The 23179-nt window shown below is 35.9% G+C and overlaps 1 protein-coding gene across 12 annotated transcripts in view; it reads right to left on the bottom strand.

Moving 5' to 3' along the window:
- srbd1 (S1 RNA binding domain 1) overlaps positions 1-23179 on the bottom strand; it is a 160556-nt gene that overhangs the window by 15101 nt on the left and 122276 nt on the right. For 10 of the 12 annotated variants that reach the window (XM_087278833.1, XM_087278834.1, XM_087278827.1 and 7 more), the window contains 3 exons: positions 18917-19023; positions 14117-14284; positions 9214-9363 (listed from right to left, as the gene is read on the bottom strand). In XM_087278833.1, the coding sequence (XP_087134959.1) occupies positions 9214-9363; positions 14117-14284; positions 18917-19023 (425 nt within the window). Of the gene's footprint in view, positions 1-5505; positions 7754-8315; positions 9364-14116; positions 14285-18916; positions 19024-23179 lie in introns of those variants that run through there. The other 2 variants (XR_015505582.1, XR_015505583.1) reach the window with 2 other exon arrangements.

Raw genomic sequence — 23179 nt, 5'->3', positions numbered from 1 at the left:
TCATGGCACTTCGACATTACCAAGATATTTAATATGTTTTAAACCATTTTATATAGTCTATTATCTGACCTTCTTTTGGAGGACACTAAATATTTATGAAAAAAATATATTAATAACTTCACTATAATAAAATTACTTACAGTGTGTTAACATTTAATAACATTTTAATAGCAATTTATATAGTTGAGGTGTAGAAAAACATTAACAACATTGTTATAGAATTATGTGACAGAGAATTTTCACTTTTAATGACAAATTTAGTTTGTTTCACTGAAAAAAGTAATCTGAAAAATATTCACGACACAATTATAACAGACTCCTGACAATCATGTTTTTGACAGGTTATGGTGTCTAATTTTAAGTTTGTTTGATAAAGACATTGACAGGTTATAATACATGTTTTGTCAAGTTTAGATATCACACATACAGACCTTTTTTAGTTCTCTGGAAAGGGATCATGTGTAAACTAGCCCTTTTTGGAAAAAAACGGTAAATTATTCCAGCAATTTTCCAGAAAGAGAAATTGTAACATTACCAGTAATTTGCCGGAATGCTGCTCTGTGTGAACACAGAAGGAAAATTGCCAGAAAGATCGCGTTCACGATTAGAACACATTGACAAGAGACATCCACTCATTCACATTTGTGCTGTTTATGAAAATAAAGCTTTTAAATATTTTTTTTCCGGACACATTTAGCTGCTAGATGTTAGCCGGATAATGTTTCTATGTTCCTTCTTAATGCCAACTGTGGAAAGAATTATCGTTAAAATGCTTATGATAAACCGCTGTTTGTTTACCTTCAAGCTCAGTTGCTTGACGCGTGTGCATGTGAAGCAGCCGGTGAGCGCCACACACACACATATTATGTACCATCAACCATCAACAAAAGCCTGAAGCCTCCTTTCCACCGCACACGACAAACGACAAGCGACAGACTGGAAGTCATTAATTTCCAATGGAAAGCAGTCCGGGAGCTGCGTTGAGTTCCGATCATATCCGTATGCGGAAAATTCAGATCCGAATTGAGCTGCGGATCCGTTGAAATATTTGAACTCTTGCGACTAGACCGTATGCGACCTGCCGACCGGATATGATGTATTCCAGTGTTGTCCGAGCAGATGAGAAATAGGAGTTTATTCGGTTATTTTTTTTTATTATAAAAAGTCTATATTAAAAAAAAACTTTTCTGTTCATAAATGTAAGTAAAAAAGTAATAAAAATATTTATTTTTAATGTTGTCTTTACATTCCCTCCAGTATTTTAGCGGTATTCATTTATTTATTCATGTAAACGCACAGAGAATGAAGGCTTTTGCTTTTGCCATCTATTTTGGACACCGTGAAATCAGCTTCTCCCCCGTGGTGCACGACAACACTGAAAATACTGTGCGGCTGCCACAAGGGGGCGTATTACGACAGTCATATCCAAATGTCGTGTGCAGTGGAAAGGCGGCTAGACCCCTTCTATGTTTACAAATACAGGTGCAGCTGTTTAAAGCTAATTTCTGCTTAATTCTGTCAGAATTTATCGGTATTTTGGAATAGACGTGTGAATGGTCTTTTCCGAAAAAATTCTGTAACGTTCTTGCCTGTGTGAACAGCATTTATTTATTTTTTTTCCTATTTACTGGTAAAGTGATTCCGGTAATTTTCCGCATATTTACCGGTATCACTGTGTGAAAGGAGCTAATGTCATATTTGCTATGACGCACTCCCTATATTGTTCACCATGCTACTCTGAATATTCGCTCTGAAACAGCATGCAAGTATGGCTTAGTAATAAGTGTAATTCCTGCAGGCAACAGTCAAGCACCAGTCGCTTTAGGACAAAGTGCGTAAGAGTGAGACCAGCGATCCTTGCATGCATGAAATATTGCACATTATGACAAGTTTTGCTTGCTACACAACAGAAAACGTACTAGGTATATTACAGTTTCCATACAGAATTGTAGTACTATAAAGTTTTTCAACGGGTGAGACATGATCTAGTGAGTTGTCTATTGTTATCTTTAATGTGTGTGTTCGTGATTTCAGGAGGCGTGGCTTTGGACAGCAGGGGAGGGATTGTGTTTCAAAGAAATATTATGCTAACCTATAGCATTCAGGCAGATCGCCTACAGCAACTTTAATGATAGTTGCCATAAAATCTTCATTTCGTCATGATTTAAAGGTTTCATGACAGTCTTATGATCACCCCCTTCAAGTAAAGTGTAGTCTAATCTAAATGACTAAATAAAAAAGTGTTACCAAATTTTTAAATAACCACCCTCCTCATGCTCTTGCAAACTAATAAAACAACGACAACAACCAAACTATTGATTATTAGTCAACCAGAAAATATCACAGCTTGTTTTTTTCATTTCACCATCCAAAGAACAGGTTTCCAAATAAACAAAAAACATCAAAGCTAATACTTAAATACTAGCTGGTCCATCAGGGGGTCAACGCAGCACATTGTGTATGTGTATTTGTGTGTGTATGAGTGGGAAGTGGTGAGGCTAAGGGTATCAAGTTCATCACATTAGAGCAAGATGATCCGCCATTACCGTCCGCTGGCCCACGCTTCGCAAAGCGCCCGACGTGCAACAAAATCACTCACCAAATGGAGGAAGACAAGCTGCGTGTTTTCACATGCACAATGTGTGAGTGATTTAAGCCACCTCCTGCCCAGACAAACCAGCCGCTGATGCAGAGAGGAGCACATTTCATTTCTATTCTCATTAACTGCTGCACGCATTTACATCTAAACAGAGCTGTGGACGAGAACGAGAGAGGAAGAGGAAAAAAGTCTGTCCAACAATTTGCAAAAGGAAAGAGGATAAGCTGGTGAAACAGAGGACAAGAGTGATGAACCCTGTGCAGAAATGGGTTACAGATTGTTGGGAATATGTCAAGCTTGTCATCATCATTATAAAGCCATCGCTCAGACGGTTCTGCTCGCATCATTAGCCTTATGATTCCAGGCCTTGCAACATATTTGATGCATTTTATTAGCAATACCCCAAATTCCTCCAGAGCCCCCAAGAAACCCTTGTTTAAAGTCCGCTACATTAGCTGGGCGCTACATTACCAACTCAGCACTGCTGGTGGCCATGTTTAATCAAATCCTGTTCCTCCAAGAAAAATACGCCAGCGCTCATGATGACAATTGGAGTGCAGCAATGTCCATTAGCGCAGCATTTGGTAACGATAGAGAATGGTGATAATACAAGGGACTGCAAGGGAGGCTTTTCTGCCTGGTTTAGTCGTAAATGAAGCCTAACGGAGAGAAATGAAAACAAACAGAAGGAGAGGAGAGAAGGGAGGATATGACAGGGTGATTATTCCCCCACTCCATGCCCCTAAGTGGCTTTATTAGACCTCTGACCCCAAAAGGCGCCTCTGACGAAAGATCAGGCAGAGAGCGAGTGGACAGACGTGCATTCACTCACACATGTGCACACACAGTGGGCTCCACGTGTCAAAGACCACCAGTGAAAGTGGCTATTTTATTTTAATGCTATGAATCAATAACACAAGCATGTTTAATGACTATTTGATGTTTAATACTACAATTATGAAAAGAATTATGATGAAAGTGTCAGGCGACGTTCTGCCGTGACATTAGTAATAAATGAGTAATAAAAACTAAACTATGTAGAATAATTGTGTGCAATATTATAGCATAAAATATCAAAAAGTAATAAGTGAAAAATAAATATATTCACATTATATAATGCAAATAGTATTAGTCTTCATATAAAATAATATAAGATTTTATATTAATAATTCCCTTCTGAATCACATCATTGTATTCATATATATATATATATATATATATATATATATATATATATATATATATATATATATGTGTGTGAATACAGTTGAAGTCAGAATTATTAGCCCCCCTAAATGATCAGACCGCTTGTTTATTTTTTTCCCCAATTTCTGTTTAACGGAGAGCAGATTTTTTTTCAGCACATTTCTAAACATAATAGTTTTAATAACTCATTTCTAATAATGGATTTATTTTATCTTTGCCATGATGACAGTAAATAATATTTTACTAGGTTTTTTTAAGAAACTTCAATACAGCTTAAAGTGACAATTAAAGGTTAACTAGTCAGGTTAGGGTAATTATGCAAGTTATTGTATAATGATGGTTTGTTCTGTAGATTATCAAGAAAAAAAGTAGCTTAAAGGGGCTAATAATTTTGTCCCTAAAATTGTGTTTAAAAAATTTATAACTGCTTTTATTCTAGCCGAAATAAAACAAATATTATCAGACAAAATAATATTATCAGACATACTGTGAAAATGTCCTTGCTCTGTTAAACATCAATTGGAAAATATATATTTATATATAAAAAAAAATATATATATATATATATATATTAGGGATGTGCGGAGCAGCCGGTATTTGTATTTGTTGAGGGGGGAAAAGTGTTTGTATTTGTATTTATATGCATTTATGTATATGCATTTATGTATATGCATTTATGTATATGCATTTAATATGCAACAAAAACCTGTAAGATTTATGGGTCACATGCACATATCAGTTCAAGTTTAATTTAATTTAATTCTTCTTTGATTTTGTCAGTAAACAGTTAATGATTGTTTAACTAGATTCTACTTGGCTATATTGTTAATTTGCTTTTACATAATTAGTGACCAAACACATATAGCCATGACTTTCTATGCTACTTGTATATATAACAATTAAAAACAAAATACTTATAGGAATAGTTCACTCAAAAATAAAAATAAAAACATCCTCCATGATGTACTCACACTCAAGCCATCCTCAGTGAGACTTTTTTTTCTGTAAAATGAACAGTCAGAGTAGTCTGAAATGTTATACTGGGTCATCAATGCTGTAAAATGCTCGGATGGTGGCCTTTATTTTGAAGCTTCTAAAATATGGAATAAAATCGCTGTCATAAATATTTCACGCTTAAATAAAATTCATACATCTGTAATTATGAAAAGGTAAAGGAAAACAAAACGTACTCATAATTTTAAGTGGGTACAATTCCAAAATCTGCAGATTAGAACAGACATAACATTTTTTTTGTCTGTTTATATGCGAATAATACATTTACAATGGGTGTACTTCACATGAAATGCAGTTAATATCATGTTATAGTTAAACACCATTAAGTGATTCACTGAGAAATTCTGCGATTGCTGTCTGTAACGTTTGCTTACATTATGCTCACTATCCTCAGCCCGTTCTTAATTTAGATTCTGTAAAATGTCTAAGAAACGCAGCAAAAACGGACCTCATTAAGTTTCAACCTTTATTACAGCTCATGAAGTACATTTCTTAAAGAGGGAATAACAAAAATCTTACCTGAGATGGTGTGTGGGAGCTCGAGCGCCCAGCAAGCGCACCATTGAAATCGATGGCTCTCGCTTGTTTATTAATGCCTGTGACAGCGGTAACGTAATTTGGAATGTGGAGTGTCGCTTTTTGATTCGTACTCGTAATCAGGTGTTCGTGTCCGTTGTGAAACTGTATTTTTGTGTTAGTAAAGTACACCTATTGTAAATGTATAAATCGTAATCAAACAGACAAATGTCATATTTGTCTAATCGCAGATTTTGGAATTGTACCCTCATAAAATTACGAGTATGCTCCGTTTTCCTTTACGTTTTTATAATAACAGATGCGTTCATTTTATTTACGCACAAAATATTTATGACATCGATTTTATTCCATGCTAAAAGGGCATAAATACATCTTTATCTGTGCATCGTAATTCTCTGCCAGGGGGTTCCCATGAAGTGGATCGATTCATTTTTGTAGCTAGAATATAAAATATTTTTAATGATTTTTAATGATATTCTCCGATGACTGACTTTCAGCAGGTTCCGAATACACATTATCAGACACCCTAGTTTTTCACGATTTTTTTTTCTATAAAAATGACTGATTTTGTGATGGTAATTGCCAGAAATTTGGAGAAAATTTTGTGATTAAAAATGTTTATAAATGTAAAAAATGTTTAAAAATAATTTAAGAAAAAAAAAAAAAAGAAAGAAATTAAACAAAATAATTTATAGATTTTACACGCATCATAATACCAGCCATACGTGTAAAGCACAAATAATGTCCTTTAATTTGTGTCACGTGCAGCGGCCGTCATTTGTGAACCATCTCCATCTGTATGTTCCATTGCTCTGTATGTTAGATGTTTGGTCCATCTTTCTTTTGCAGTCTGAAGCGTGTCAAATGCATAAAACGTCCAATTTGTGTCACAGGACGTCTACCTGTATATCTCATCTTTGATATGACTTCACGTGTAAATCATCCGCGTCTGTTTACTGCACAAGCTGAAAACTCCTTCTGTCCCTCATTCTATTCCATGTAACGATTGTGAGGGTGCAGGTGAGACGTAATTGTTTTTTTCTTCGAGACACTCAAATACATCACGTGTGCTGCTTTATATGCAGCGTCTATAAGTCATGTAAAACAATTAATTGCAAACTGAAATAAATAGAATTTGATTATTTGGTTTAGAATCTAATGTTTTATGAGATTATTTACATGTTTTACATTTTGCGGTTATTTTGCGATTACATAAAAAATTTAGCAGGATCGACATTTTACAATTTTCGACATTTTATTGATTTTGCGTTGGATTCAAAAACTAGGGGGTCTCCATTATACATGACCGACATACAGTATATGACATATGATGTAAGAAGCAATAATAGCGGAAGCTCCAGGAATAGATGCGTGTTGTGGGAACCACTTGCCACACAGTTTGTTTACAACAGACAACAACAACAATAAAAAAAACTATTTGACAATAACTTTATGAAGTATTTTACTCTTACAATGAGTATACTAGGGTTGCACGGTTTACCGGTACTATGGTAGTATCATGATACTATGGCTTCAAAATACTGGCAGCTCCACTGTAGGTTGTAAATGGTAGTATCGTCATTAACGGTCTATTTATAATACATAATGTTGCATGTGGAAAAGTCACTAAAATGCTCACACGTTTGTGCAACAATAGACTGTTTTATTTTAATAGTCTGTGGAGCCCTTTAAGGTTGTGAGTTTTCTGATGTTTCAGACGCACATCTGAATCGATTCATATTTGTTTCTGTCAATATGATTTAGTAGCTACAACAACCACAACAATCTTAAAAAGAACAACTCACAGAGGGAAATTTTGAGCTATTTTGTATTTTAACCTGATAAGACTGAAAAAAAATAGTCATAGATGAAAAAAACTAAAATAGCATCAGAAAACAAGGAAACAATTTTTGACCACTTCATATAGCCTAAAATGCCATTTTTAGAACAATTTTTATTTGCTATAATTTGTATCTTTATTTTAATGTATTTTTTGTTGATCTGGAATCTACAAAATTAAAAGAATGAATTCATTTTAGGTGAAGTGATGTGCAAATAATACTTTTTTTAATAATAAGGAAATTATGAAATACATTCAAGACCTATAATAACATGTAAAATACAGTATTTCTGACGATTTTCTTTATAATTTGAGTTATGATTTAAAGTATCGCAATACCACTTGGTATTGTGATATTTCCGCTGGTATAGAATCGTAAGATTAATTAATGATATCGCGACAACCATGAGTATACATGTGTATACTCCTCCTACATTATGTGTCTTATCTCATATACATCAGTTGTGCATTACGTGCATTCAGAAGTCTGTGATTAGTGTATATAGAAGTCTGTGTATATAGTGTATAGTGTATGATTAGTGCAGGGCTGCTCAACCCTGTTCCTGAAGATCTAGGCTGCGTCCGAAACCGCATACTTTCATACTATATGGTACGCTAAAATCAGTATGTGAGCCGAGTAGTATGTCCGAATTCATAGAATTCGAAAATCAGTATGCGAGAAGTACCCGGATGACTTACTACTTCCGGCGAGATTCTGGAGTGCGCATCCCATGCACGCTGCGCTATCCCATAATGCCCCGCAGAGAGAATTCATGAATGGAAGTGAAGCGACGCAAATGACGCAGGTAGATCATGTGACCATGACAAAATGGCGGATGTAGTACGTCCGAATTCCATTCATACTTTTCACATTCATACTGTATAGAACGTACTTTTCTAACGGCCAAATAGTACGTTTAAATTCAAATGCAGTACCTCCTGAGTAGTAGGCGGTTTCGGACATAGCCTTACCTTCCTGAAAAGTTCAGCTCCAACCCTGATCAAACACACCTGAACCAATTAAAGAGCACCTGAATAGCATTTGATAATTACAGGCAGGTGTGTTTGATATGTGTTGCAACTGAAATCTGCAGGAAGGTACAGTAGATCTCCAGGAACAGGGTTGAGCACCCCTGCTGTATATAATACAATTTTGCTGTTACGAAAACATATTGATCGGCTTTAGAAGATGTGTTAACCCCCTGGCGGCATATGGGTTAGTTTAAAGACGGATTAATGACGTTTTAAAAGCTTCAAAATAAAAGCCACAATCCAACACCATTATATAGTATGGAAGAACCAGAGATGTAATGTAAAACTACTCAGACTGTGTTTGTCTAACAGAATAAAGTCATACACAGAGATGATGGCTTGAGGGTGAGCAAATTATGGGATAATTTTCATTTATGAGTGAACTATTCCTTTAAGTGAAGGGAAAAAAAAACTATGTGGTCTTAGATGTGTGCGTACACACACTGTTTTACAGTAAATCGCCAAAGTATAACATCAGCTACAGAGGAAATGAAGAAAAGTGAGTAATAGGCAGTGAATGAATGTCTTGTTTCTAAATTATCGTTGCCATTCACCAATAAATCCTCCAGATTCCAAAGCGTTGGGATGCCGTGCCCATGGTTCATATTCAATTTTAAAAACCCTCTTTCACATGCACACGCTGATTTTGATTTAACTTGCAGCTGTCATGCAAACAAGCACATCCAAACCGCAGGGCATCCGAGCGCACATCTTCTGGAAGCAACAGGCACAAGTGTCAGATTGGAGTAGTCTAAACAGACTTGAGGAGCACAGCTGTGGGAAGAGTGTCAGTCTCTGCCAGAGAAAGTCTGAGCTGAGCACACGCTGAATGTGCTTTTCAGTTCGACACACCGAGACACGCAGGGCCAGATGCTCCCACTTGAGGTAAACACACACTAGCACATAGGTCAGTTGTTAAGCAGATCCAGTGATGATCTGCAGCTCTGCAGTAATGTGATAGTTCAGTGGCATGCTCTGTTCTCACCTCAGGGCGATGCTGTAGGACTCGGGGTGGATGCAGGTTTGGTCCAGTGGGTTAAAGTCGTTCGAGATGCTAGCAGAGCCCTTGACTTTTCTCTTCTCAGCTGTTTGCTTCTGAGGTACCTCCGGGTCTTCTTTCCCTCCAGAGCCGATACTGCATGAAGCACAAAAATATTAGGAGTTCAATGTCAATCACAATTTATACTAGGTGTTTTAATAATCGCTACATGAAGAAAATAAGAGGATTCACTTTCATTAATTGTGTTTATGCTGTATTGAAAAATGCTGAGATGGAAAACGGGGTCATGCTTAATATTAAGGGGACCTGTTATGCAAAAATCACTTTCATAAGGGGTTTAAATACAATTGTGTGGCAAAAGTGTGTAGAAATAGCCAGCCTCTAATAGTACAAAGTAATTAATTTGATATTTTTATAATCACACGAATGGAAAAATCCCAGCCCAGTAGTGACAATTAACTCATATCAAATACAGATTGCTTTAATTGTACTTCAACATAATTTATCTGAGTTAAAACCTGTTTTTTAATGCTGATAAAACAAAGCTAATTCTATTTTTTAAATTCAAAATGAGTAAGCAAAAGCTAGGTTCTATTACTTCTACTCATGGTGAAGAGATAGAATTGTAGTCTCAGTATAAATATCTTAATATTTTAATTGTTGATACACTTTCTTTTAGTTCTCTCATTCAGCAATTGGTGAAAAAAATTCAAAGTGATCTTAGCCTTCTGTTTTAGAATTAAAAACTGCTAAAAAGAAGCTGGCTGATGCAACATTTATGTCTATTTTAGACAACAGGGATGTTATCTATATGCATGCTTCGTCTCAGAGTCTGCATGCATTCGATACTGTTTACCATGGTGCACAAAGATTTATAACTAATTTTAAATCCCTTACTCATCATTGTGTGTTGTATTCTAGGGTAGATTGTTCTGCTTTGTCCATTTGTAGGCTCAAGCATTGGCATGTCTTTGTTTACAAAGCTATATTGGGTTTACTTCTATCTCCAGAATTACATTTGTAAAAAACCTGTCCTAAGCTATGGCCTTAGGTCGCAGGATATTTATTTACTGTCTGTTCCTAAAGTGTGGACTGAGATGGGGAAAAAGGCTTTTAAATACGCAGCTCCTTTTGCATGGAATAATCTACAAACAAAGTTGCAGTTTAAAGAACTGATTTCACTAAATGCTTTTAAAAGAGTTTTTTGTTTGTTGTCTGTTAGAGCCATGTGACTTTAATCTTGGCTAGGACGCTCTTGTAAAATAGATTTTTAGGGCCTAAAAAGATCTAAAAAGAAAGGCGTTCTGAGGCGCACTGCTGGCGCATTGCTATTTTGAGAAACTATAATAGATTTTTCAATAGACCAAAACAAAGCCGGTCTAAAGTCGAGCGCAGAGCACTTCAGTTATGCGCCTCGCTTACACACTGCTTAATACAGACAAAATGTAAAGCAATACGCAAATATCTTTACAAATGAAAAATAATTATTAAGAAATATTAAGGATATACAGTTGAAGTCAGAATTATTAGCCCCCCTTTGATTTTTTTCTTCTTTTTTAAATATTTCCCAAATGATGTTTAACAGAGCAAGGAATTTTTCACAGTATGTCTGATAATATTTTTCCTTTTGGAGAAAGTCTTATTTGTTTTATTTTGGCTAGAAAAAAAGCAGTTCTTAATTTTTTAAACACTATTTTAAGGACAAAATTATTAGCCCCTTTTAGCTATTTTTTTTCCGACTATCTACAGAACAAACCACCATTATACAATAACTTGCCTAATTACCCTAACCTGCCTAGTTAACCTAATTAACCTCGTTAAGCCTCTAAATGTCACTTTAAGCTGTATAGAAGTGTCATGAAAAATATCTAGTAAAATATTTATTTACTGTCATCATGGCAAAGATAAAATAAATCAGTTATTAGAAATGAGTTATTAAAACTATTATGCTTAGAAATGTGTTGAAAAAATCTCTCTGTTGAATAGAAATTGGGGGGAAAATAAACAGGGGTTCTAATAATTCCGGGGGGCTAATAATTCTGACTTCAACTGTATAAAGAATACAATAAGGATATATATAGGATATAAATATAAAGGATTAAAATATTACAAAACATATTATTTTCTAGACTATATGAATTTAAAAACCACTACCTTCATGCTTTCTTCATGTCGGGAGGCCTTTTCAGTTCATTCATAACAATTTGCTTTTGTATAATGTTATCATTATTAGTAGTATTATTTATTATATCCATATTTATATTTGTTTTATTTAAAACAAGCTTACATTTGCCCACCTGTCAGGTTTTAGACCATATGGGGCACAGCATGTGTATTTGGATAAAAATCAAGTTTTTGATTATGAGGTAAAAAATATCTTGCATGCATATCAGCCTGTTGTTGGAGACCATTAAAACCAAAATATGACCCTTTTAATGTATAAGGGCTCTTTAAAAAGAGCACAACCTCATTTAAATTTAAATCGACAGTCATCAATTGTATATGGCACAATTTGTATCAAAGCCTAAAAGAGTCTGTTTCAAAGAGTCATAAAACTTTTTATTTTTTCCAAAATACTTATAGGAATAATTCACATAAAAATAAAAAATATCCATAATTGACTCATCCTCATGCCATCCTCAGTGAGACTTTATTCAGTAAGATGAACAGTAAGAGTGCTTTGAAATGCTATACTGGTTCATAGATGCTGTTGAATGGTGGACTTCATTTTGAAGCTCCTAAAAAAAGTAATCTTCATTAGAGTATGGTCAGGGAGCTAACACAATTCTTGAAGCAGATCGATGTGTTTCTGTAACTAAAGTAAAAAAAAAATTTAATTATATTCTCCAATGACTGGCTTTCAGAAGTGGTAAACTACATATTACGCTTGACTGACATATACAACATATGACGTAAAACACAATGATAGTGGATGTACAAATGAACAGTGTAGCATTCTTCGAAGACACTTCTTTTCACATTTTCAGTGTTTTTAGAATGTGCTGTCATCTCATTTAAATCGACAGTCCCTAAATTGTATCAAAGCCTAAAAAAATCTGTTTCACAGAATTATTAAACATTATTTGTGTGGTATTTTGAGCTGAAACTTTACATAAATACTCTAGGTACTTCAGAGACTTATTTTAAAAAAGCAGCATAATAGGTAATCTTTAAGTGTTTTTAACTATTAGGAACAATGTAAATATTGTACTAATGTGGTATTGAAAAGCTCTTTGTTTTCTGCTGTTGATGCAGGATAGAGGTAAGGTTCACACTCCATGTTACATTAGGATGTCTACAGTCAAGATTGAGATTAAAAGAAAGCATTTATAACAAATCATCTTAAACTATACAAAGAATATTGAAAAATAATGAGATGAATAAAATGATTACCTAATAAACACTTTTCTAATGAATTGTTTTCACATTTTATTTGCATTTTCATCAATCAGCCTCGACAAAATGATTTAATACTAAGAAAATAATAATACAGTAAATTCCAGAAACATTTAATAACATTTGTGCTATGAGTTTTTAACACTATCATAATTTTACAGCATTTGTTTTTTATTTATTTTTATTAATAGTTTCCCAGTGCGTTAACCAATACTGACAGACATAAATTTTCATTTATTGATTAAGTGACTAAAAAAACCGAATGAGTGGTTTACTGACAGATAATCAAAAGTTGTCATAATCTGTAATCATAATAATACTCTATCCTTGTCATAGCATTTCAATGCAAAACCAGCGTCACTATTGGCTGATCCACTGGCATTCTATAAACAGCTTATGACATGAATGTTGACATAATACAACAAAGTTTTAATTAAAATAATAAAAACTAAGTTTCAAATTGTATGCATTGACTATTTCTAAACGGCTTTGTGGAAAAATAAATAAAATAAAATTAAATAAAATTTAATAAAATAAAATAAAATAAAATAAAATAAAATAAAATAAAATAAAATAAAATTTAAAAAAATAATAATAAAATAAAATAAAATTAAATTAAATTAAATTATATATGGGAAACACATTATAATGGGGGCCCAATCCCAATTCTACCCCTTAGCCCTTCCCCTTACCCCTACCCCTCGTTTTGCATGTTCACATCAAGGGGTAGTAGTGTCCCAATTCTCTTTAGCTTAGGGCTAAGGGAAAGGGGTGAATACCCTTTTGAATGAAGATTTTTCAGGACCACACTCAAACCCAAGGGGTAAGAAAATTTACCAGAATACACCAGCCACAATGGCAGAGAGTTACACCCGGAAGCAAGGAGATCCACAAATTAGTATTTTTTGTCATTATTAAATTTTTTTTACAACAAACAAACAAGAATAAAATAAAATAAAAAAATGCTAAATTTGGCGATCTATAATCCATAATCATAACTCCTGTACAGCAGTGTCACAACATTCTGTCACTCAATGACACTCGAATACCCTGTCAGAAAAGTGAAGGGGCTGGGAATGGGCTTTTTACGGTGTCTGCTATAATGTTAATGTTGTTTTTGGTGTGTTTACATAGATGAATATGGCCACTGTGTTAAATGTGCAGTATTACGATCTTAATGTCACATTAGATCATTAAGATAACGTAATATATGCCTTCAGGGATTTCTTGAAGATAAATACCAATAAATAACACAACTGGAATAACTACAGCAGTAGTGTGACGTGTACAGATGCTGTAGTGCTGTCGCAATTCTTAATTCTTAAGGGGTATATGTTGAAACCCTTCCCCTTTACACTCAGTTTTAAGGGCCAAGGGGAAGGGGTATAAAAATAGAATTGGGATTAGGCTATCACATTCATGCCTCATCAACAAACATGTACAGTAGCTTGGTGCAAAATCATAACTGAAGTGTAAAAAGCTAACTATATACCTGCGTACTGTCTCAGGGTTTATCCTGATGAAGCCGGCACACTGCTGGAAGCTCTTAGGACCAAGGCCTTTGACAAGTTTCAGCTGGTCTCTGTTAAAAAAAGGGCCATTCTTTTCCTTCCACTCCATAATACTGCGCGCTCGCCCTGCATTCAGACCTGCTATATGCCTAAAGAAAAACAACATACAATCCCAGAGAATACTTAAATGAACATTCAAAACAAACAGACTTTATTTTCAACACTGATTTTAAGTTTTAAGCAAGCAAGCTACACTTTAAAACGGCATCCTAAAATATACAGTTTTGGCAATGACCCAAGGTCTTGAAAAGGTCTGAGGGTTTTCTTGTTTCCAATATGAAAGATATCCAGTCCAAATAACCTAAACTTAACCTTACATCTTCCTGCTCGACTCCTTCAAGGCTCAATTACAGTTTGTTTTTGGAATTAGTCATTGGTTCATATGTCAATACCCAGAATTAACCACGCATCCTGGATGAACAGACTTCACTTCAGAAGTCCACTCGAGACCATGGAAATTCATCTTCATACTTATGCAATCCCTTCATGTTCACAAACAACAAGGCAGATATTAGTATAATATTGGGAACATTTTCCAGCAGAATTACCAAATGGCAGGCTAAAATCTCATAATCTTTTTGACCTTTTCATATAAAACAAAAAGGCATTCAGATGTTTTTTTTTTTGTATGGGAGATTTAAAGTGGCAGCTCCCCTAAAAGCAGCTATGTAAACTGTATGTCGTCACTTATAAATAAGGCGGCGGATAATGCTGGAGCCACGAACACGTCGTCTGGAGCTCTGGTACTGAGAGCTCATTTAAAGTCAGGTAAACAGATGACCTGATCCCAGCCTACCTCACAAGCATTTAACCTTGCCTTTTAATGGGATCACACAGCTTTCCAGCTCTGAAAGGTGATGTATGTGTGTCTAATACACTACAGGCGCAAGGCTAGTTAAATATAGCAATCTGATCTTTGTAAAATGGGTGTATTTCAGTCTAACGCTTACATATAATCATCAGTGTTCTGATTATTTATTATTACAGTTGATATATAGGTGTTTTAATGGCCCCTTTGATTTATATACATTGAGAATATGAAAGGAAAAAGCACAGTTATAAAAGCTGAGCTCAGAAAGAAACAGCTAATTGGTGCAATTGTAGGAACAAATGCACATCCATTTAAATTTTACAATAGTTTAGCAAACTACTCACATACTATACATGCAAACATAATATATTGCTGTAAATCAGAGACGTCCAAACTAGTGCCCGCAGGCCAAAGTTGGCCCAATGTAACCTTTGATTTGGCTTGCCATCCCATCTAAAAGATGGGAAATTTTGGCAAAGATTGGGGTTAATGCCTTTAATACACATTATATTTCAAATTTAAAGTAATGTAACATTTGTTAAAATCAAACCTGAAATAAATGTTTCAATTAAAATTTGCAAATGAATCATTTTTACTTTTTTAAGTGAACATTTATAATGTTGCTCCATGCATAGACCACAATTCAGAAGTCCTCAGTGAGCAAAACAAGGCAAAGGCTGCTGCAGGTTGACTAGTGTATTTGGTATTAATATCCACTGTTACAAACGGAATTCTTACTGGGTAACACTTTACAATAAGGTTCATTAGTTAATGCATTTACTAACATGAAGTAATCATGAACAACACATATACAGCATTTATAAATCATAATTGAACACTTACTAATCCATTAATAACATTCAATTCCATGCTTGTTAACATTAGTTAATGCACCATGAGTTAACATGAACTAACAATGAACTACTGTATTTTCATTAACTAACGTTAACTAACATGAACAAATACAGTAGTAAATGTGTTGTTCATTGTTTGTTCATGTTAGTAAATGCATTAATTGACATTAACTAATGAACCTTATTGTAAAGTGTGACCTCTTACTGTATGTTTTCATTATAATAGGTTCATTATAAAAATCAAAATATTTATTGTATAAGTTAATATGATTTAAGTAATGTTTTCTATTTATTTTTTAAAAAATAATGAAATGATCCATTGTAACTTGGCAATACAGCTTGAAATATTTACCTTCAGCACATGGCCTTCAATCAGTTTTGGATTTTGACCCTTCATCAGAAAAGATTTGGGCACTTCTGCTCTAAATTCTCCAATAGTCTTTATTGAGATGACATTTAAGTGTTTAGTTTTACAAAAGTTGTCATTTTAATTTGGAAACGTATTTGATTCATATATTTTTCATACTGTATATCTAATGCTACTGATAAATTTAGATGCTAAAAAGTGAGAACACCGAGGAATACTCCACCTTCTCTGAAAATAGGCTTTTTTTTTTTTTACAGTTCTCCTACTGACTGAATTGACAATGACAAAAAAGTCCCACAAAAGTATAGTTGTGCAGAAAAAGACCAAAGCCAAGGTCAGAATTTTTAATAAATAAAACATTACATTTTATGGCGTACCCTCAGAATTTTTCTGTTAGGTTAGTTCAGCTTTAAACCATTGAATTGGATTAGACTATTAGCATTTCACTAAAAAAATTGTTTGTTCATTTTCCTATTTAAAGCTGGTCTGTAGTCACATTGTGTACGTTCAACATACGTATCAAAAATAAAAAAAATCACAGCAAAGAATTTTAGGTTGCCATTATACAGTCTAGTTTGGCCACCCCTGATAACTTTCATAATTGCAAGTCATAGCCTGCTGGCCTTAAAAGTGAGCAATTTCATTTGGATACATGTTATACCCTAGAGAAAGAGCAACATTTCAGTTCTGACATAACAGTTATTTAGGCATCAGATGCAATGCAATTTAGGTCATAACAAAAACAGACAGGTGCAAAAATTTCGGTTTCCCTAACAGAATAATGACATCAATCTTTTGTAGGGCCACCTTTTGCTGAAATAACAGCCTGCAGACGCTTCTTATGGTCAAGGATAAGTCCCTAAATTCTTGCTAACGGCTTTTTGGGCTATTCTTCCTTGCAAAATTTCTCCAATTCAGTCAGATTTGATGGGGGCCAAGTGTAAACGGCTCTTTTTAAATCAATCCGTAGATTTTCGATGATGTTCAAGTCTGGGCATTGGGGTGGCCATTCTAGAACATTGTATCGTGTCTGAGCATGAATTCCTTGGTAGTTCTGGAACTGTGCTTTGGGTCATTGTCCTGCTTAAACATCCAACCCTGCTGTAACTTCAGCCTCTTGACTGATGTTTTGAACATTGTTCTTCAGAATCTGTTGATACTTGGTGGAATCCATACGACCTTTAACTCTGACAAGGTTTCCAGCACCTGTGCTTGCCACATATCCACACAGCATCATGAACCCTCCAACATAATTTACAGTAGGGAGCATGTTCTTCTCCTGGAATTTGGTGTTCTTTTTCTGCCAAGCAAAGCACCTACGGTTGTGGCATCTGTCCACAGTATATTTTCCAAAATGATTCAGGCTTGTCTAGATGAGCATTTGTCAGATGTACCTCAAACAACTCTTCTTATTGATAGAATCTAGATAGAATCCTTTTTTGCATCACCTTTCATTGAGCTGTTCTTTGTGAAGACTACACTGAACTGTGGAGCGATGTACAATGACATTATTAGCAGCAAGATCTTGCTGGAGCTCTTTGGAGAGTGTCTATTGTGTGTCCATTCTAACTTTCAGATATTTGTCTTGGTCTAGCACATCTTTCCCTCACAAGAACTGTTCCTGTGGCCTTTCATTTTTTTTACTATATTTCTGACTGTGGAGATAGAGACTTTAAACCTTTGTGACAGCTTTTTGCATCCTTCTCCTAATTCATGTTGATGATTTATCCTAGTTTTTAGATCATTAGGAAGTTCTTTTGAGGTTCCCATGTTGCTACTTTCATGTTCAAAATAAGAAGCACAGCTAGCAATCAGCTATCTTAAATATTCATTTTCATGTTTGGTTGCACCTGTGTTGGAATTGTTAAGGTTCACAGAGTCACTCAAATCAATTTTGTGTTGTAATCAATCAGCAATAAGTGACTACAGGTTTTGAAATCCACACAAAAGAGAGGGTGCCCAAACTTTTGCACAGCCTATTTTTCAGCTTCAATTTAATTTCACACATCTAAATACTGCTATACTACAAATTTCTGTCTGAAAAAAAAATGACATTGTCTAGCTTTCTCTATAAACCGTATGGCATTTCAGTGCGATTGTCTCTTATAAGAGCACATTAAGTATGCAGCGGCAAAGAAGTGCCCAAACTTTTGCATAAGACTGTAGGTTGCAAAAATCCCCAAAAAGCCTAACTGTTTTTCATGACAATACCTTTTTTTAAACTCATAATTCATGTAAAGGAAGTTTATTTTTCAGTTGTATAAATTAAAGTGAACTTTTGAGACGTATACAGACACGATCCTAATTGCATTCTGGAAACATATTATTCCAAGTCACCGTTTTTCCGTAGTGCAAACAATTTGCAATTACTCACGAAATCCTACAAGGCATTAGACGAAGCGAGTGGACATAACGAATGTGTACATTTCGCTGTTTCTGTTAGTTTATGTGACTAATATTCCAGGCTATATATCTCAATTTGTGTATATGTTAGCGAACGGCAATGTTTGTGTATGTAGCTCAAAATGTTTGTGTGTAGTGGGGATGTGAAAAGATGTTACGGTGCGTGCGTCTAAAAGTGTGTGTGAGCGTGTAGGGTGTCAGACTAAACAGAGAGCTAAGCAATAGTGGGGAGGTGAGTGAGAAGTTGCCATGTTGTGACTCCTGCTGGAAAGTATTTGGTCTCTACCTCATCAGCGTCTCTGAACAGATGTTGATGTCCACTCCCACGAAGCTCACACACTCCTGTACCACCCCGTCCAGCGCTGCCCTCAGCAAACTCTGTGACACGTCGTGCTGGAAAGAGTGACCACAGTCTTAGAAAGTGTGTTTGTGCAGGAAACCAGAAGAAACGGCTCTGTTTCTGACCCTAGTTCTGAGAATAAAATCAGACACCTTGAAGATGTTTTTCTTTCTAGTATGTTAAATTGATTCAATCACAGTTTTGACGTGAATTAAATGTTTGCTATATCACTAAGGTTACGCTGAAATGGTAAAAGCTCCACTCGTCATCCCATGAAATGTCAAGAAAGTCAACATCTATTAGATATCTGAGAAACAAATCGCGCTGTCTCAGTCACTTTACAAAAACAAGCCATTTAGCAAGGCCAATGTTGTGTCATTGGCAATAAAACGGTAACCCCTAAATGCTTTGCGGTGTTCATGCTGGTCTGAGGCGGGAAAAAAGAGAGAGACGGCAGAATAAAAAGGCAGCCAGTGGATCACTTTGCCTCGAGAGACACAGAAAGAAGGTCTGAGGCTGTTTTCATTGGAAAGCATCTGTGACACTTCAAAGTCCTCTCACAGGGGTTTTCCATTAAGTGAAGGGAATTGATAAAGTTAATCCAGCCGAACTTTTCACACTTTGGAGGCGGTTTGCGAAAATCGAGATGGAATTCAAAGCAAAGAAAACCACAAGGCCAAATCCAAAACTGACTGAAATTAGGAGCAAGCATGGAATTCTGACAAGCCTTTGTCTGTCTTGCATTGGGACCAGTGTCCATATGGAAAAAGTTAAACCAGTGCTCGAGACCTGGTTAGATGAATGTGCAATACTTCATTTGGGAGAACTCATTACCAAGAACACCTTCCTCACTTAGCACAAGATTTATAGTGATATCCACCATGGTGGCTTCGAGGAGGGGGGGGTGTTTAACTCAAAAACTTTTAATCAAATTTAAAGCTATAAACGGAAGTGGTGGCAGATCTCATGTTTGATATTGTGATTTTTAAGTTTTAAGACTGAAGCCAGATTCAGACTGCTTGATACCGGATTAGTTTTGATGTAGATGTAGAGCTGGGCGATAAAATCGGTATCGATATTTATTGACAGAACACCATTGTCAAAATCGATAAAAAAAGATTTGGTATGAAACGCTATAGTTTTATTAAATGTGGCTGCTGAGCGCACACCTTGAAAGCAATGCCAATAAGCTTGGGTGTAAGTTTGTCATTTCCAATGAAGGCGCGCGACTTGCATGGCGCACATATTAGAGCATGTTGAGCAGGCAGCGCACACGTGAACCATGCTTATTTTCCAGGCGCACCTAGTTGAAAACAGCGCAACTTCTCTAAATTCTGCAAGCGCACCGCGATTCATGCAAGTAGAACTAAACAAGCTACTTCACACTTTGTATGGACTATACATATTTCAGTAATAACGGCAGACTAATTACCTCTGAAAAGCAAAGCACACCCAAACACGGCAGTGGTTTTTACTTTTCTCCATAAACTTGCATCGGAGCTGCAGCAAGGGTTTCTCCGTTTGTCATCCTCTGAGTAAATGCTCCCCTAGTTACGAGAGATGCCCGGGTTGCGCGAGTGCAAAGCTCATTGTAAATGGTGAAGGAAACCACGCACTCGCAAATGTCACTTCAGGTCAGAATAACTACAAATGGGAAAATGAGATCCGAGTAGCAGCAGTGAGGAGATTGTAAATCAAAAAGGATGTAAGGATGTTGCCAAAGTGGCTTTTTGGTTTCTTTTCTTGTGCATCCCAGCCACTAGCTCCCTTCTGAAAGATTTTTAGCATAGGGGTATATTCAATTACTTTACAATTTATAATGTTGTTGTATGTATTTGAATAACGATGATTTGTTCATTTACTTAAAATAATAATATTCCTAAATGTTACAAAAATCTTCAATAATTATTGATGTTGAATGATATGAAACATGATATCAGGATAACTTTGGGGGAAATATCACCCAGCCCTAGTTTGACGTATAATGTAATGGTAATTGGTAAATAACAATGGTCACTGCGATACAAGAATTGATCATTTTATTACATATTTTGTGTCTCTTTACACGCCTCTCTGGAATAAATGATTCTGATTGGTCAATCATAACATTACAAGGTGTTTTATGTATGGGATAAAGCACATCCAGACAATTGCTTTTTGCAGGATAAAGCCTAATTGGCTGATCAGCAGTATCTATTGTACAACTATGGGCTTTATTCTGCGAAAACACCCATCTGAGTGTTCGTTATCCCACTTATTACATGCCTACTCGTCACAAAACATTAAATGAATTAGCCCCCAAACATTGTTCTGAGCTGTAATAGTTTATCAATTCTTTAATTAAAAGCACAGCTGCTATTTTTTTGCAGATATCCTTGTTGGTTAATCCCCAACAACTACCTTGTGAAGCACATGTCGGTGTCCTAAAGATTACACAGAGGAAAGAAGGTTCTGTTAAGGCATCATAGCAATTAGTAGCTATGGATACTACTAATGTTTGGGGCAAGCGAATTTATTTCAAACTGTGATCAAAACTGATAGGAACTGCCTGTGCATTAAATAAGTACCTTTTCTACTACTGCCCCAGTGATAAGTGTTGTACTTTTATTTCTAAGAGTGTATACATGTATGCTTGCGCCATCTTCCAACCGAGGGTTAGTGTAGGCTGCATCCAGCCATTTGATTTGTTTTCTTTCTGCAAGCTTTGTTTCATTTTTTCAATCAGTTATTACAGCTCAGATCTATATTTTATGTCTAATTGTTTACATTTGTGGCAAGCAGCCATGTAATAAGCAAGATAATGCACATCCAGCTGGTTGTTTTTACAGAATGAAGCATTTGCTAGGGTTCCTGCAGGTTTAATCAAGTCAAATTTGAGACTTTTTAAGACCATTATAAATAAAATATTGGACTTAGGCCGTACCAAGCGGCAACCTCCCGCTCTCCCTCAGGAAGCTAATACGGAAGTAACTAAAACTGCAATTCATGCGAAATTCCGCTAGTCTTGGCCGCTCCTTGCTCCAAAACAGAGCAAATTTCAATTAAGCCCACTGTTAGAATGGCCAACTTTACAGCAGAAAAAAAGGTGTTTACAGCCTGGTACAAAAAAAAGATTTTGGTTAATACAGCTAATATTACCCTTCGTGACAACTGTGAGGGGGGTGAATTTTTTTATAACTCGTCCGTTTCTTTTATATTAAGTTATATTAAGTTTGCATAATTAAGGGCGTGGCCACTTGATTGACAGCTAGGTCTCGTTGGTCGCCGTCCCGTCACCTCAGCTGAATCCTGCAGATTAGCCACTGAACTCGGCATATTTATCGTATTTCTGTGTTGTTTTATATGGCTTTACACAGTCAACTGCCTTTTGGACTTGTTTCCTACAATTATTAGATGGCATGGCATGCTGAGTGAACTTAATTGTGCTCACAAACCATTCACGTGGACTCCGTTTCCCATGTGAGTAAAGTTATATACTTATATACCATCTCTATACATGTATTTGTTTTATTTAAGATCATTTATCGTTTATATTTATATTTAGAGCTGTAATGCTCTCCAGAATCTGACAGATTGATTAGCTGTAGGCTCTAGAACAGTCATCTGAAGCGTTGTTATACAGTGTTATGCTGGTCTTACATTAACTAACACAGTCTATATCTGAAGTGTTTGGAAGTAATTTGCGTTTTCCTCCTGTTGAAAAACGTCATAAGAACAATGTTTAGTGGCTCTGTGTATTAGTGTTTTTAAAAGTGTAAACACTTTATTGATATAGTGTACAACCAAGCACAAGTGGTCAGAACACAAGCGAGTCGCAGGTGATCCAAGCAAACTGTCAGCAGGTGTCTGTAGCTCCGCTCACTCTCCGCCTCTTTGCCCTTGTTTGGTATCCCGCCGCGGGTGTGATGATGCACGAACAAAATGGCGACGGTTGGCCGCGCCTACTTGTGGCTTCTTTTGCGCTCTTTAGACTACAATACGGACACTACGTCCATATATTTTACAGTCTATGGGCCGTACTCACACTATGTACAGTTGCCTCATACCGGGCCAAAGGACGCTTGTTCCCCCTCCCGTCTCCCCCGACGGCCCGCACTCACACTACAATCGGGCCTGGGCACGCTTACGTCATCGATGCTGTGCTGTTCAGTAGAGAAGCGCTCTCGCTCAGCACAGTGGAGATTTCTCTTTAGTTATATCGTTTCAGTC

This window comes from Danio rerio, chromosome 13 (genome assembly GCF_052040795.2).
Source record: "Danio rerio strain M-AB ecotype USA chromosome 13, GRCz13ab, whole genome shotgun sequence".
NCBI classification, from domain to species: domain Eukaryota; kingdom Metazoa; phylum Chordata; class Actinopteri; order Cypriniformes; family Danionidae; genus Danio; species Danio rerio.
The sequence above is the reverse complement of the archived record's forward strand: the minus strand, read 5'-3'. Positions and strand labels throughout refer to the sequence as shown.